The 13,949-nt window shown below is 45.5% G+C and overlaps 1 protein-coding gene across 1 annotated transcript; it reads left to right on the top strand.

Moving 5' to 3' along the window:
* Positions 1-40: 40 nt before the first annotated feature.
* On the top strand, positions 41-10,717 carry DTX3L (deltex E3 ubiquitin ligase 3L). The gene is made up of 5 exons (XM_065413332.1): positions 41-235; positions 1,502-1,737; positions 2,836-4,380; positions 6,361-6,578; positions 10,171-10,717. The coding sequence occupies exons 1-5, from the start codon at positions 55-57 to the stop codon at positions 10,238-10,240; spliced, it is 2,250 nt and encodes a 749-aa protein (XP_065269404.1). The 5' UTR covers positions 41-54; the 3' UTR covers positions 10,241-10,717.
* The last annotated feature ends 3,232 nt before the right edge of the window (positions 10,718-13,949 follow it).

Here is a 13,949-nt window from a genome sequence, read left to right as displayed (position 1 = left end):
CGCTGGGAATCGAAAGCGAAAGTTTGCAGCCGCCAGCGGCAGGCCCCGCGCGCTATGGCCGCCCTCCCGGCCCCGCTCCTGGTGTGGGTCTCTCCCGCGCCCCGGTTCGGCGACAAGCTGCCACTCAAGCTGGAGAGCTACTTCCAGTCCGCTAGGCGCTCCGGGGGAGGCGAGTGCGACGTGAAGCCGGGCCCCGAGCCGGGCACCTACCTGGTGTGCTTCTGCTTGGAGAAAGGTGAGGGGTGGGGTGCCAGGCCCGGCTCGGCCCCTGGCTGGTGCCCTCGGCGCCTCGCTGAGGGGAAGGCATGGCCCACTCCACTCTGGCTTCTCGAGAGGGGCGGGGGTGCCTGCCGTGTGCCCGGGGCGGGGGGCGCAGCCATATAGCTCAACAGCATGTCAGTGCATGCCAGCCCCAGAGGGGCCGTGGGGTGTGTGCTAGCCATGTCCTGGGGGTGGCTCGCAGGATGTGCCAGCCGTACCGTGTGTGTGTGTGTGTGTGTGTGTGTGTGTATGTATGCCGGCTGTGCCCCAGGAGTGTGGGGGGTGCAGCCCGGGAGTGCTAGCCATGCCCTGGGGGTGGGGGAACACGGGGTGTGCCATCCGTGCCCCCAGTGATGCAGAGTGCCAGCCATGTCACTCAACAGCATGGTAGTAGCACACCAGTTGTGCCCGAGGGATTGTGCACAATGTGACGGCATACCAGCAGCATGTCACAGGTCAGCATGTCAACTGTGTCACTCAGCATGGCAGCAGTGTGTGCCACTCAAAGCATTTTGCCAGCTGCTACTCAGCAGGGGCGATGGATGGTATATCAGCTGTGACGTTCAGCAGGATGGTGATGTGCCAGCAGTAGCCACCTGTGGGCATGTGGATGGGAAGGTGGTATATCTGCTATGCCCCTAGGCAGCACCCCAGCTGTGAACCTCTCTGTGTCCGGTATGCGAGCTGTGCCACATGCCGGCTGTGATACTCTGTGTAGAGCAAACTTTGGGTGATCCTATGTCACCCACATCTTGGTCCTTAGTGTGGGGGCACGGTCAGGGAAAAGGGAACATGGATGGGAACCTTGGTGGCCACTGACAGCCAGCATAGATCTCTGTGAGATGCACAGATGAAAAGTGCTATATAACAGTTAGGTGGTGAGCCTTAATTTGTGCTGTGGACTGGGCCAGCACCTAATGGCCCCAGCACTGGGACAGTACAAAAGAGGCTTGAACACATCTCATTTCAAACCTTAAAATTCACAGTATATATGTTGTGTGAATTCCTTGGGGGTTGTTTTTCCTCTTCCTTCCCCCTTGTGTAATCATTCATAGGTGTGCAAAGTGGGTGTAAAACCATACCAGATCAGAATGTTAGCCTTTTACACTCATTTTGCACATGTGAAAATGACTACACAAGGGGCAAAGCAATGGAGAATCTGACTGTTTAGTGTTCATTGATACACCAGAATAAGCAGAAGTTCCCGCCTCTCCCCCAATTTATTCCCACCTCACTATAGATAAGAACCGCGTGAAATCACGTGAAGACCATGCCCTAGAAATTGATGGCAAAAGTCTGAAGATATTTATCCAGGCAGATTCAGAAGTAGAGGATCCTGGAGAAAGCCAGCCTACAACACAATCCTCGGGCCGATCTAGCACTTCAGGCTTTTCACAACTTCAGAAGAAATCTGATAAGAAACAGCTTGGTGAAAAACATGATGCCAGTTCATCTTCTAGAGCATTTACTGAAAAGGTATGTTTAATATAAAGTAGAAAAAATAATTCACCAGGCTCTCAAGGTCTCATGACTTACACCTGTACACCTCTGCTGCCATACATCAGTTGGAGAGAAAGAGCTCATTTCACCTTCTAGCCAGAATAGAAGAGTTGGAAATTGTTAGTATGCATTAGATTTATAAACTTCCTGGTCAGCAAGCACTGAGACATGTCCATACCCCTAATTAACATATAGACACAGAGTATGGCATGGTGACTTGTAATGCAGTGGTAGGGATTTGCAGTCATAATTATGTTTGTGGCATGTGCGTGTCCTCTGAAATCCGGGGACATTTATATTTTTCAGAACCAATTTGTATGCCTGGGTTGCTACTGAGGTACATATAGGAACCCTTTCAAAGGAACTAATAAGTACAATCAGATATTCTATTCCATATAGGTTCTTATACTGCTCTTGTCATCATAGAATCTGAGCATGTTCCAGTACTACAATAAGTGTCAGGCACATCTATGACAAGTGGTTCATTCTCTCATCCTCTCCAGAGGATAATTGTACATCTAATGTAGTGCTTTGTTTTGTCGGGTTTTGGTTTTGGGTTGTTTGTTTGCTTGTTTGTTTGTTTTTTAATGTCTGTACTGCTCTGTGCTTTTGATAGGGAAGGCAGGTCAAAGAAGTGTGCCTTGCACTTGGAGTCATGAGGTTTGTGATGGTCCTTAGTTCCTGTGGCATAATGAATAATACTAGCAAAGTAGATCATGAGTTGCTTTTTATGTTGTGCTAATGTGCACTGGGTCTCAATTTAAGAGAGAACTGTGGATGGCCTCTACATTGCCCCACTGAAGCTCACATTAGAAGATGGGAGTTTTTTCACAGATTTCATTGGGAGCAGGATTGGTTCTCATGCATGTGTACATAGGGATACTAATGGCAGTATATCAGTATACATGAGTTCAAAGAAGACTATATGCAAGAGTGTTTATATACAGTAAAAACAAAATAATCTTGGCAAGCTGAGAACGAGAGTAGAAAGATTTTTTAATTAAATATTTGAAAGAACAAGCTGAGAATTTTAGGAAAGCTGATAATGATCTCTGCTTGTTCTTTCATTTTCAGATTTTTCTCCATGTGTCTGCAACCTTGAATACCGACCTGTTCACTAAACAGGAAAGACAACAAGTGACCACTCTGTGCCCAAACTTAAAAATAGAAAAAAATTCTAGTAACGACGGCATCGAGAAAGTGACAGGAGACTATGCAGATATTGAAAAAGTGTATCACTATTTTGATGAACTCCGTATAAAAAATGACCAACACACTGATTTTTCACACTCTGAAAGAAATTATTTGGAAGATGTGAATGAGAATGGTTTGGATGAAGTGAACAATATTGAAGTTCCATCAGCTCTCTATGAATACTTTAACCATGTCTATGAAGAACAAATTAAAGAATTACAGCAACGTTTCAACGTAAAGATAAAAAGCAAAGAGAATGACAAGGGACTCACTTCAGTAAGCTTCATATCTGTTGGGAGTTCTGGATCAGTAGAGAGAGCTCAGCAGTCTTTTATCACTGATTTTCAGAAAGGAATAGCAGATTTAAAACAAGAAAAAGTTTCTTTGACAAACAATTCCCAGTTAAATGAAACACTACTGAAATTAAATACCAGGTTTAGGAGTCTTCTTGCCAAAATTGAAGGAAATACAGTAATACTGCGTGGTCCAGCAAATGAGATTTTGGCTGCAAAAAAATTTCTTGAAGAAAAAAACGTGAACAGCCCACTTGAAAAACCTATGAAAATAACATCTGAAGCTTACACATATAGGAATGGAATTGAAGTTGATTCTGTTGGGCTTAAACTCTTGGAAACAATATTAAGTAAAGAAATTGAAGTGATAAATCAAACATTTGATACCATAATGGAAAACAAGGGCTCTCCACAGAGCCAGAAAGCATGCATCATATTTAAACCTAAGAACAAAGATTCAGATATGTCTGTACATGCTTACGAAAGCTTCATTAATGCATTTCAGAAGGCCTCAGCAATGATAACTGAAAAAGACCTCTGCTTGAATCTTTCAAGTGATCAGAAAAAACAACTGAATAAATACTTTAATAAACTACAACTGGAAAACCCAGGTATAATACTTAATAAAAAGGAGGAGAAACTCAGTTTAAAAGGATTACCAGATCTTCTGCATGCTGCTGAAAAGCACATCAGGAGCTTTCTTTACATTGAAGGCCCTGTAAAGATTAAAGAAGGGACCCCTCTCATTTATGGTACCAGCGGTAGAGGTGCTACAGGAACTTCCCTGGATGCAGATGGTGACGGGAAAATGAATAGGGTTCTTCCCAAAGAACAACCTAGACCAAAGTTAGCAGGAGGAGAGGAAGCCAAAGATGTGTGTGCCATTTGCATGGATAAAATCCATCAAAAAGAAGTACTGCAAAAGTGCAAACATGAATTTTGCAAAGCGTGCATCCAAGTGGCAATGAAGTATAAGCCTGCCTGTCCTGTCTGTAATACATTCTATGGACTCATACAAGGAAATCAACCAGAGGGAACAATGTCTGTCTCAAAGTGTCCTTATCCAATCCCTGGCTATCCTCAATGTGGGACTATTACGATTGAATATCATATGCGAGGTGGGGTTCAAACTGTAAGTATATTTGAAAGTGTGTAGAAGCTGTTAGTTAACAAAACCGAACTCGAATATAGAATCTAATATTTTTCCATTTTTATATCCTAAAGAGAGGTTTTTTTTAATCCAGCAGATATTTATTCCAATATTTTTGTTAGGCTCTGGTACTCTGAATATACATTACAAATCTCAGTTTTCCAAATAGGATCTCATGTCACATCACATTGTATTATATTTCTTTATGGAGCGCCATTAATATGCAGTACTAACACCCAATGCTGGGTCAGAGCTACAAGGGAAACACAAAAATATCAAATATTAATCAATACAAATGAAAGATAAAACCAAAATGGTAGCCCTCACTGTTATACGTAAAGGGCCTGTTTCTCCTTTCGTGTAGGTGTAAATCTGGAGTAACTCCATTGAAATCAGTGAAGTGATGCTGGTGTAAAACTGCTGTGAGAGGAGAATCAGGCCCAGCGCTTGGCTAAAGAAGTGTGTAGTGCATTGGGGGGAGGAAATGATTGTAAGGGCTTTGGATTATGTTATGTGTTTGTACAGCACCTAGCACAATAGGGCCCTGATCAAGACCCTTAGGTACTACTGCAGACCAAATAACACTTGCAATGACATCAGTGGGAAAAGCAAAGGGAGAGGAGACAAGACAAGAAAATGTGAGAAATTGAATGAAGGGGATGGGCAGGGAGGAAAGGAGAGATGAGATATCCTAACAAGGAACAGTTCTGGTGAGGCTATTGAAAGTGAGGGTGAATTTCAGTGACACCTCAGATACACAGGAAACCAATGAAGAGGTGAAAGAGAAGATGTGTAAATAGAAAAGCAAAGTCAAAATTAAGCATGCAATGTGATTTTGAACAGACGGAAGGAGTTGGAGAATGGATTTGGGGAGATGGGAATAAATAAGAACATAAGAATGGCCGTACTGGGTCAGACCAAAGGTCCATCCAGCCCAGTATCCTGTCTACCGACAGTGGCTAATGCCAGGTGCCGCAGAGGGAGTGAACCTAACAGGTAATGATCAAGTGATCTCTCTCCTGCCGTCCATCACCACCCTCTGACAAACAGAGGCTAGGGACATCATTCCTTACCCATCCTGGGTAATAGCCATTAAGCTAATAGCCTGGCTAATAGCATTGCAGAAATTGAGGTGGCAGATTCGTTTTCACATGTTTTTAGTATATCTATGCTATACATAAGGCCCTTTGTTTTGGGTATTTACTGATTTTCTCTGAAAAATTCTGGGGTTTTGAAAAAGTCAGTTTTGGGGATTTACCAATTTTTCACCCTAACTTTGGTTTTTTTGGGACCCAGGAATTGTTCAGAGATGGGCAGGGAGCTGAGGCCTGTCAGCCAAGACTTCCCAACTGCAGCAACAGGCCTACAGGGAACTGAATGCTGCGCCCTATGAGTACTGGCCCCCCATCGGACAGACACCCTCCTGACCCCAGTCCTTCAGCATGGTCCCTTCCACTTTCTCTAAAGGGTTGGGAGGGAGCTCTGTCTGGCAGGGGAGCCAGTACTCACAGGGCACAGTCTTCTGCTCCCCTCCTGGCCATTGGCCCTTCAGCATGGCTCCCTCTGCTCAGTGGGAGAGCAGACCTGGGAAGGGTCCTGGGTCCTGGCAGCTGAAGTCGCCTGATCACTGCAGTGACAGGCCCGTAGAGTGTGGAAGCCTTCCTCAACTGCTATATAATGAGGTCCCCTGCTGCACCCTGTAAGTACTGGACACTGCTCCCCACCTGCCCCCACTACATCCTGGTACTGGGTATCCCTCTGCCCCTGTGAGTACCAAGCATCACCCTCTTGCCTGCTGCCCTTCGCTTTTGATTTTTACTGATTTCCCCTCCTGCCGCCCTTCTCCCCATTTTTTTTAATTGTAATAAACACTGATACATTCTCAGGAAAAAAAATTTAAAGACCCAGAAACGAGGGGCCTTGGGTATACAGACCATTTTCGTTGTATTCTTTACAAAACAGAAAAACCATCCAAACCCAGGCAGACGATACTCTGGAACAAGTCGAACAGCATACTTACCTGATAACAAGGAAGGAAGAGAAATTTTGCAGCTGCTTAAAAGGGCCTTTGACCAAAGATTGATCTTCACAGTGGGGCAATCACGTACTTCTGGTGCAAATGATGTTATCACCTGGAATGATATTCACCATAAAACATGCAAGCATGGGGGACCTGAAATGTGAGTATTTTTAAGTGATTTTAGTGCTTGCCAAAGATGCTAGATTGACAGGCCTGAGCCTTCTCTGTACTAAAGCATTTTGGCATTGCTAGCACCATTGCAAGTTACTGGCACTTGTGTAAAACATCTTGAGTCACACTCCACTGCCTTGCGCCTTGTGTTGTCATTTACGCCTGTGCAAAGTGGGTTGTTGTAAGAATCCTGATATGATACATTTTACACACAGTTTGCACAGGCGTAAATAACTACACAAGGTGCAAGGCAGTGGAGAAACAGGCCCCTTGTATCAATGCACAAAATTTCTTTCAGTAATGCACAGGCATTAACAACACCATTGCAATTGCACCTACTTTAGGCAAGGCTAAGCACCATTATATACTCCACTCAGACACTCTATTGTTGCAGAGCCGGTGTGGTCAGGGAAAGCAAGCACTGTAGATATACAACAGTGCAGTTATTCCTCCAAATACAATTCTACGTTGCACCCCGTGTGACACTCACAGTTAATGGCACTGGCTCTGTCACCTGTCAAGCGTGCTACTCAACTGATCTCTTCTCGCTGTAAAGTACCTTCCTTTCTTCAGAACAAGCAGTTCTGAGAGCAGATGTGGTAGTATTCTCCCTGTTTCAGCTTTACCCATCCCCCAAGAACCAATACCCCAACTCCCACTTCAGCACATGTCCCAGATACAGAATGAAAAATACCATATGAACATTCTGTAAAAACATGCACATTTGGTACAAAATTTGTTTTAAAATTATTTGTTTGTCCTATGAGGCCCCACCGAGGTCATAAATAAATACATACGTACATACATACCAAAACAGAAAAATCAGTCAAATTAAAGAGTCAAATTACAAAATAATTGAGTATGTAAATGAACCCATTTTTCTCACCTCCTAGATCAGTGGTTTTAAAACTCAGGTCGTGACCCAGGTCAGCACCGCCGACCGGGCAGTTAAAAGTCCCATCGGCTGTGCTGCCCAGCTAAGGCAGGCTAGTCCCTATGTGTTCTGACACCGCACTATGCACTGAAAGCAGCCAGCAGCAGGTCCGGCTCCTAGGCGGTGGGGCCACGGGGCTCCGCGTGCTGCCCCAGCCCCGAGCACTGGCTCCGCACTCCCGTTGGCAAGGAACCGGCCAATGGGAGCTGGGGGGGCAGTGCCTGTGGGCGAGAGCGCCTAGGAGCTTGACCTGCCGGACCTAGCTCTGTCCTAGCTCCTGCCGAACCTAGCTCTGCCCACGGTGCCAGGACAGGCAGGAAGCCTGCCTTAGCACCCCCACTGTGCCACTGACCGGCAGCTGCCCGAGGTAAGCCCGCACCCCAACCCTGCACCCCAATCCCCTGCCCCAGCCCTGAGACCCCTCCCAAACCCAGAGCGCAAATCAGGCAGGTTTTTTAAAAATTACAGTGTTAGAGTTTTTTATGTTGTTTACCAAGAAAACAAGTTACTGGAGCTCAGAAATTGTATATACTATATACTGGGTTTAGTGCAAGTATTTGTGTAACCCACAGTATTACAGTGGTTAGCACTATATTAATAAACTTCTCTACACTATCATGAGAAAATGGTAAACTATATTACTGTATAAACTATCGAGGGGAAAAGATATTCTTGTGATAAAGGATAAGACTAAAAGAAGATGTGGGGCCAAACTGGGAGCCAGGTTTGCACCAATTTGCTGTCACAGGCCATAAAGCAGCCCTACTGGTGCAAGGGAAGATTCCCCCTGCATTGAGGAATCCCTAGGTGCTGTAGAATCCGGGTAATTGGCTGTACGCCACTGCCCTTTGCAACCCAAGGCATGTAAGGGCCATGTCAGTGTGAGAGCAGTGCCAGACAAAGTCACTAAGAATTAATGAAAGTAATAGTATATCCCTGGCACAGGAAAACAGTACAAAAGAAATACTGAAATAATTGAAATGCTTTGATATGGACACAATGATATTGTCCTCAGAGGAACAACAGATAGTCAAGAAGGGTATACATAGCGGACAGTAACTGAAGTACATCCTCCTTATGATGAGTTGTATAGACCTTACAAGGGAATGGACACCAAAGTGTTAAAAAGGAAGCAGTCATGTCCCCAGTTTCAGCCAATGGGCAGGCTAACAACAGCAAGGGTAAAATGCCGCAATCCAAAGAAAGAACCACTGTGAAGGAGCTCCTCAGGGTCAGACCAGAGGAAGCTGCCCAGAGAAACCATTTTACTGCCAGAATGGATCAGAGAAGATTACCAGGCAGGTACCTGCAAGACCCTGAGGTAGGAAGCAACTCAGAGAAGCAGCAGGAGATTTAAACAAAACAAGTTTCTGACTGTATCACCCAGGGTCCCTGGGCTGGGGCCCATAGGAGAGGGTAGGTCTGGGTCTCCTACCCTACACTGACACTTGGGTGAAGACTGCCAAGATCTTTGACTAGAAGTAGAAACAATAACAGGAATATTGGACTCTGGCTTTGTGTTCTTGCTCTAACTTACTTTACTTCTGCCCTGTTGAAGAAAGAAAGGAAGAAACCTGTAAAGAGGGATAGAAGAGGCCCTGAGAGGAAGGCCAAACTCCTGGGACAATTGATCGAAAGACCACTAATGCGACCATTAGAACTTTGGGTGGGGCCAGATTCCTTTTAGTCCTGGAAGGGGAGAGACACAAGTAACCCAGCCAGAGGTCAGGAGTTATAGATGAAGACTGACGTATGTAGGTTCCATCCCTGAACCAACTCAGGGACATTGAGGCAGGGACAACTGCAGTTCCGTGTATTGCAGGGCTGAGGTCCTGCCATTGAACACCACCTGCTTTCCCATAGCTTCTAGCACCTGAGTTCCTTCTCCCCTCCCCAGAAAACATTCAGCTTCCCAGTAAAGGTTTCAAAAGGTTGAATATGAATGGTTAAATATACACACGTCAAGTTATGGTTCTGTTTTAAATCATTTGAATGATATAACTGGACTGTTAGTATACAACATGCTGTCAAATATTGGTAGTTTTGTAATAAGGTATGTACTTACATGTCAAGATCCTATAATTGAAATGTTTTATTGTAAACCATCTGAAATATTCATAAGGCAGATGGGACATGTCCCCACCCGTTAACACAAGAGTCCCACTGCATCACTTAGAGCAACCCTAAGGATGTTCTAATTTGTACCAGGATTCACATTGGTTCCTGGATGGCCTGAGATCAAAAGACAGAAAAGACACCACTTTTGCAGCCTCCCATGCCACCCCCAGTTCTGCCTAAGCACTGTGCCTATTTTGAGACAATTGGGGCCTTATTTTCAGAGTTGCTGAGCACCCACAGTTCCCATAGACTACAAGTGGAATTGTAGGTACACAGCAGGTCTGAAAATCCAGCTCAAGGTGTCAGTTTGGGCACCCAAAACGAATGGCTGCTTTTGAAAATTTTAGCTTTAACCTTTCTGTGCCTCACTTTTCTTATCTGTAAATTAGGGCCTGTTTGTTTCACAGAGCATTGCAAAACTGATGTTTGTAAAAGTGCTTTAAGAGATTTTAATGGAAGGTGCTGTAGAATTGGGAAATATTGTTTCATTATGTAAATGGCCCAAACAAGTCTTCTCTCTTTCCCCTAGGTTTGGTTATCCTGATCCTAATTATCTGAAACGTGTTCGAGAAGAACTGAAAGCAAAAGGAATTGAATAAAGACATGTCAGCCAACTGCTTTTAAGCTGTATTCACTATAAGATATAGCATTTACTTAAGTATATCAGTTGATTACAGATGCATAAAGTTTAGAGGACTTCTTCCAAGAAAAGCACAATATTGCTGTATTGTCCAAAACTCCCAATGAATCCAGAGGCCTGGCACCTCTGAAAATCAGGACCTGGTTCTGAGTCTTTGATTGCATGTACAACAGGTCTATAGGCATTGCATTTTAAATTGCTTTTAGCTTTTTATTTTATCTTGCTTGTAATCACAATGTATCTTCCAGTATGTGGATGAAGTACTCTCTGCTCATATAGATTTGATTGTTGTAGACATTTTACTTTACTGATGATATTTTACATTAACAAAATAATTGTTGTTAAATTTACAGTTATAAAACATATGGCTCTGATTTAGTGCACTTGGTGATTATTAGCTAAGTAGTTTTCACAAAGTAAAAATGTGGTCTCCTTCAGTTGTCTCGTGTTGTCTCTGCAATTCCATGCAGTCTTATACTGCACATACAGATATGTAAAAAAACCTATTTTTACAGTGGCATAGGTGTGCATTGTGCTATCCAGAACTATAGGAAGAGAGAGAGTTCCTGCTCCCAGGATTTTACAATCTAAGGGGCAGGCAGTAGTCAGTGAAATCAATGGGGCTATTCACATGTGAGCTGCAGGATCAGGTCCACCTTTTGATGAACATAGTAAATTATGACAGCATACAAAGGATGGAAGGAATGGGTGAGTGCTACAACAAAATGAGGTTTTGACATACTGTCCACCCCGCCAAAAAGCCAAAAGAAGGTAGCATACATCCCAGAAGATTCTGCAACCTAGATGTCATTGTAAATGAATCAAATGCAATGGCTCACCTCCAAGCAAGTACTTTAGAGTTAATTTATATTGCTGATAAATAAACTCATTTGGGGGGGGGGGGGGGGAGAATGCATTTTCAGTATATGAAAGTATTTTTTATACAATACTTGCTGAGAGGCCACTGGGGAAAAATGAGAATTGGCAAACTTGCTTATTTTCACATTGAATCACATATTCACCTATTAAAGGGTGACACTGCCCCTTAAGAATGAGCCAGGTCAGTGCACCTGTGCCACATCAACTGACCCAAATTAATTTTAAGAGGGCACCTCAGTCTGAGTGTGTCATATGTGCCATCTGGGCACATCTGGGGAAAAACTCTGCCCCTCTGGTCTTTCAGTTGATTCTCAGTTTTTCATCCTGACACTGCTGGGGGGAGGGAAGTACAATTGGGAGGTGCTGGAGGGATTTGTGTTTACTGGGAGAGGGTATTGGGGGGGGCTGGAGGAGGCTGCATATAGCCCCCTGGCCCAGACACCGTCACCCCCAGAGCCGAGCAGCAGGCCCAGGCACCCCTTCCCCCTAAAAGCCCAGCTATAGGATGCCCCCCAACCCAGACACCCGCACCCACTCCTGATCCCAGTCTCAGGCCAGACACCCGCACCTCCTTCCCCCAGAGCCTAGGGATCCAGAGGAAGAAACAGCCTGATGCTGGTCAGACTGGGCTTGTATGGAGTTTCCTGCATGCTGCCTCCTTTCTTTAGGGCAGGGGTAGGTAACCTATGGCACGCGTGTCGAAGGCGGCACGCAAGCTGATTTTCAGTGGCACTCACACTGCTCGGGTCCTGGCCACCAGTCCGGGGGGTTCTGCATTTTAATTTAATTTTAAATGAAGCTTCTTAAACATTTTAAAAACCTTATTTACTTTACATACAACAATAGTTTAGTTATATATTATAGACTTATAGAAAGAGACCTTCTAAAGACGTTAAAATGTATTACTGGCACGCGAAACAAATTAGAGTGAATAAATGAAGACTCGGCACACCACTTCTGAAAGGTTGCCGACCCCTGCTTTAGGGTGTGCCAGGAACAGCAGCTGTTGAGAACCCTCCAGCTCTGAGTCCCCTCCCCCACATCCCAGCAGTGTCCTCTATTTGGGGGCTGGGGAGCCAGGCACTATGTGGTCCAGTGGCCCCTAGTGGCAGCCAACAGCTCTGCAATGTCAATTCTGTGGGGGAAAATGAAATTCTGCACAGAATTAATGTTCTGCACAAATTCTGCATTGTGCAGTGGCGCGGAATTCCCCCAGGAGTAGATAATCACTATAGTGTGTTCTGTGTTATAAAATGCTTTCTAATTAGTGTTTAATACAGTAACTCCTCACTTAAAGTCATCCCGGTTAACGTTGTTTCCTTGCTGATCAATTAGAGAACATGCTCGTTTAAATTTGCACAATGCTTCCTTATAACGTTGTTTGGCAGCCACCTGCTTTGTCCCCTGCTTGCAGAAAGAGCAGCCCGTTGGAGCTAGCTGGGGGGGCTTGGAACTAGGGTGGACCAGCAGCCCCCCTATCAGCTCCCCGCTCCTCTAAATTCCCTGTGCGGCAGCCGCCCAGCGGGCTTTCAGTTGCCCTGCAGTTCAGTTGTCCCTCCCCCCACTGCCATGTGCTGCTCCTACCCTCTGCCTTGGAGCTGCTCTCTGGAGCCTCTTGCTTGCTGTGCAGGGGTGGGGGGGAAGAAGGGTGCTAATGTCAGGGTATCCTCCGCCGCCCTGCTCCTGCCCCCCCCCCCGCTTACCCCATCTCCATAGAGCAGGGTGGGGGGGACAGGACACAAAAAGGCTCAGGACGGAGGGAGCTTGCTGACAGCAGCTGCTGTCTCAACTTGCTGATCTACTTAAAAGGGCAGTGTACTTAGAGTGGGGTCAGCGTACTTAAAGGGGCAATGCGCATCTCTCTCTCTCACACAGAGTGTATGTCTGTCTCTCTCTGCCATGCTGGTTTCCCCTCCCTCCATTCGTGCTGCCTTGTAGAGTGTGAGGCTACATTAATAACGTGTTAACCCTTGAGGGCTCAGCCAAGTGATAGTTCACCATTTAGCAATAAGGCATTCCCTGGGAAATATTTCACCCTCTGACTCCACTACCTCAACCAAGCTTCACAATCATCATTGCTGTGTACAGTATTAAATAATTTGTTTAAAACTTATACTGTGTATATATGTGTGTGTGTGTGTGTGTATATATATATATATATATATAAAATATAGTCTTTTGTCTGGCGAAAAAAATTTCCCTGGAACCTAACCCCCCACCCCCATTTACATTAATTTTTATGGGGAAATTGGATTCGCTTAACATCATTTTGCTTAAAATAGCATTTTTCAGGAACATAACTACAACGGTAAGTGAGGAGTTACTGTACCAACCAAACTCAGCCATAATTTAGCTACAAAACACCAGGGGTGAAAGTAATTTAAAGGACTTACCAGTACTCTGGAGTCCTGAGCAGGGGGCAGGGCCTCAACCGGAAGGGGTGGGGCCTTTAGAGCCTGGGGCCCTTTACATCAAGATTCATAGGGCCCCGGGCTCCGGCTGCGGTATTGGCGGCTTTAAATCACTGCCGGAGTTACCAGCTGCAGAGGCTGCTGGGAGCCCTGGGGCTCGGGGGTCATTTCAAGGGCTGGGGCCCTGGCCGCCGCTACCGCAGCAGAGCCCCGGGCCCTTGAAATCGCCGCCTGAGCTCTGCTGCCGGAGCCCCGGGGTAGGAGCGGTGGCCGGGGGCTCCAGCGGTGATTTAAAGGGCCAGGGGTTCCCAGCCGCCACTACTGCAGCAGAGCCCTGGGCCCTTTAAATTGCCGACAGAGCCCCGGGGTCCTAGCTGC

Source organism: Emys orbicularis, chromosome 11 (genome assembly GCF_028017835.1).
Source record: "Emys orbicularis isolate rEmyOrb1 chromosome 11, rEmyOrb1.hap1, whole genome shotgun sequence".
Taxonomy (NCBI): Eukaryota; Metazoa; Chordata; order Testudines; family Emydidae; genus Emys; species Emys orbicularis.
The sequence above is the reverse complement of the archived record's forward strand: the minus strand, read 5'-3'. Positions and strand labels throughout refer to the sequence as shown.

Coding starts and splice junctions, on each gene's coding strand:
- DTX3L (XM_065413332.1), top strand. CDS start 55: ATGGCCGCCCTCCCGGCCCCGCTCCTGGTGTGGGTCTCTCCCGCGCCC. Junction 4,381..6,360: donor TGCGAGGTGGGGTTCAAACT/GTAAGTATATTT, acceptor TTTACAAAACAG/AAAAACCATCCAAACCCAGG. Junction 6,579..10,170: donor AAGCATGGGGGACCTGAAAT/GTGAGTATTTTT, acceptor TCTTTCCCCTAG/GTTTGGTTATCCTGATCCTA.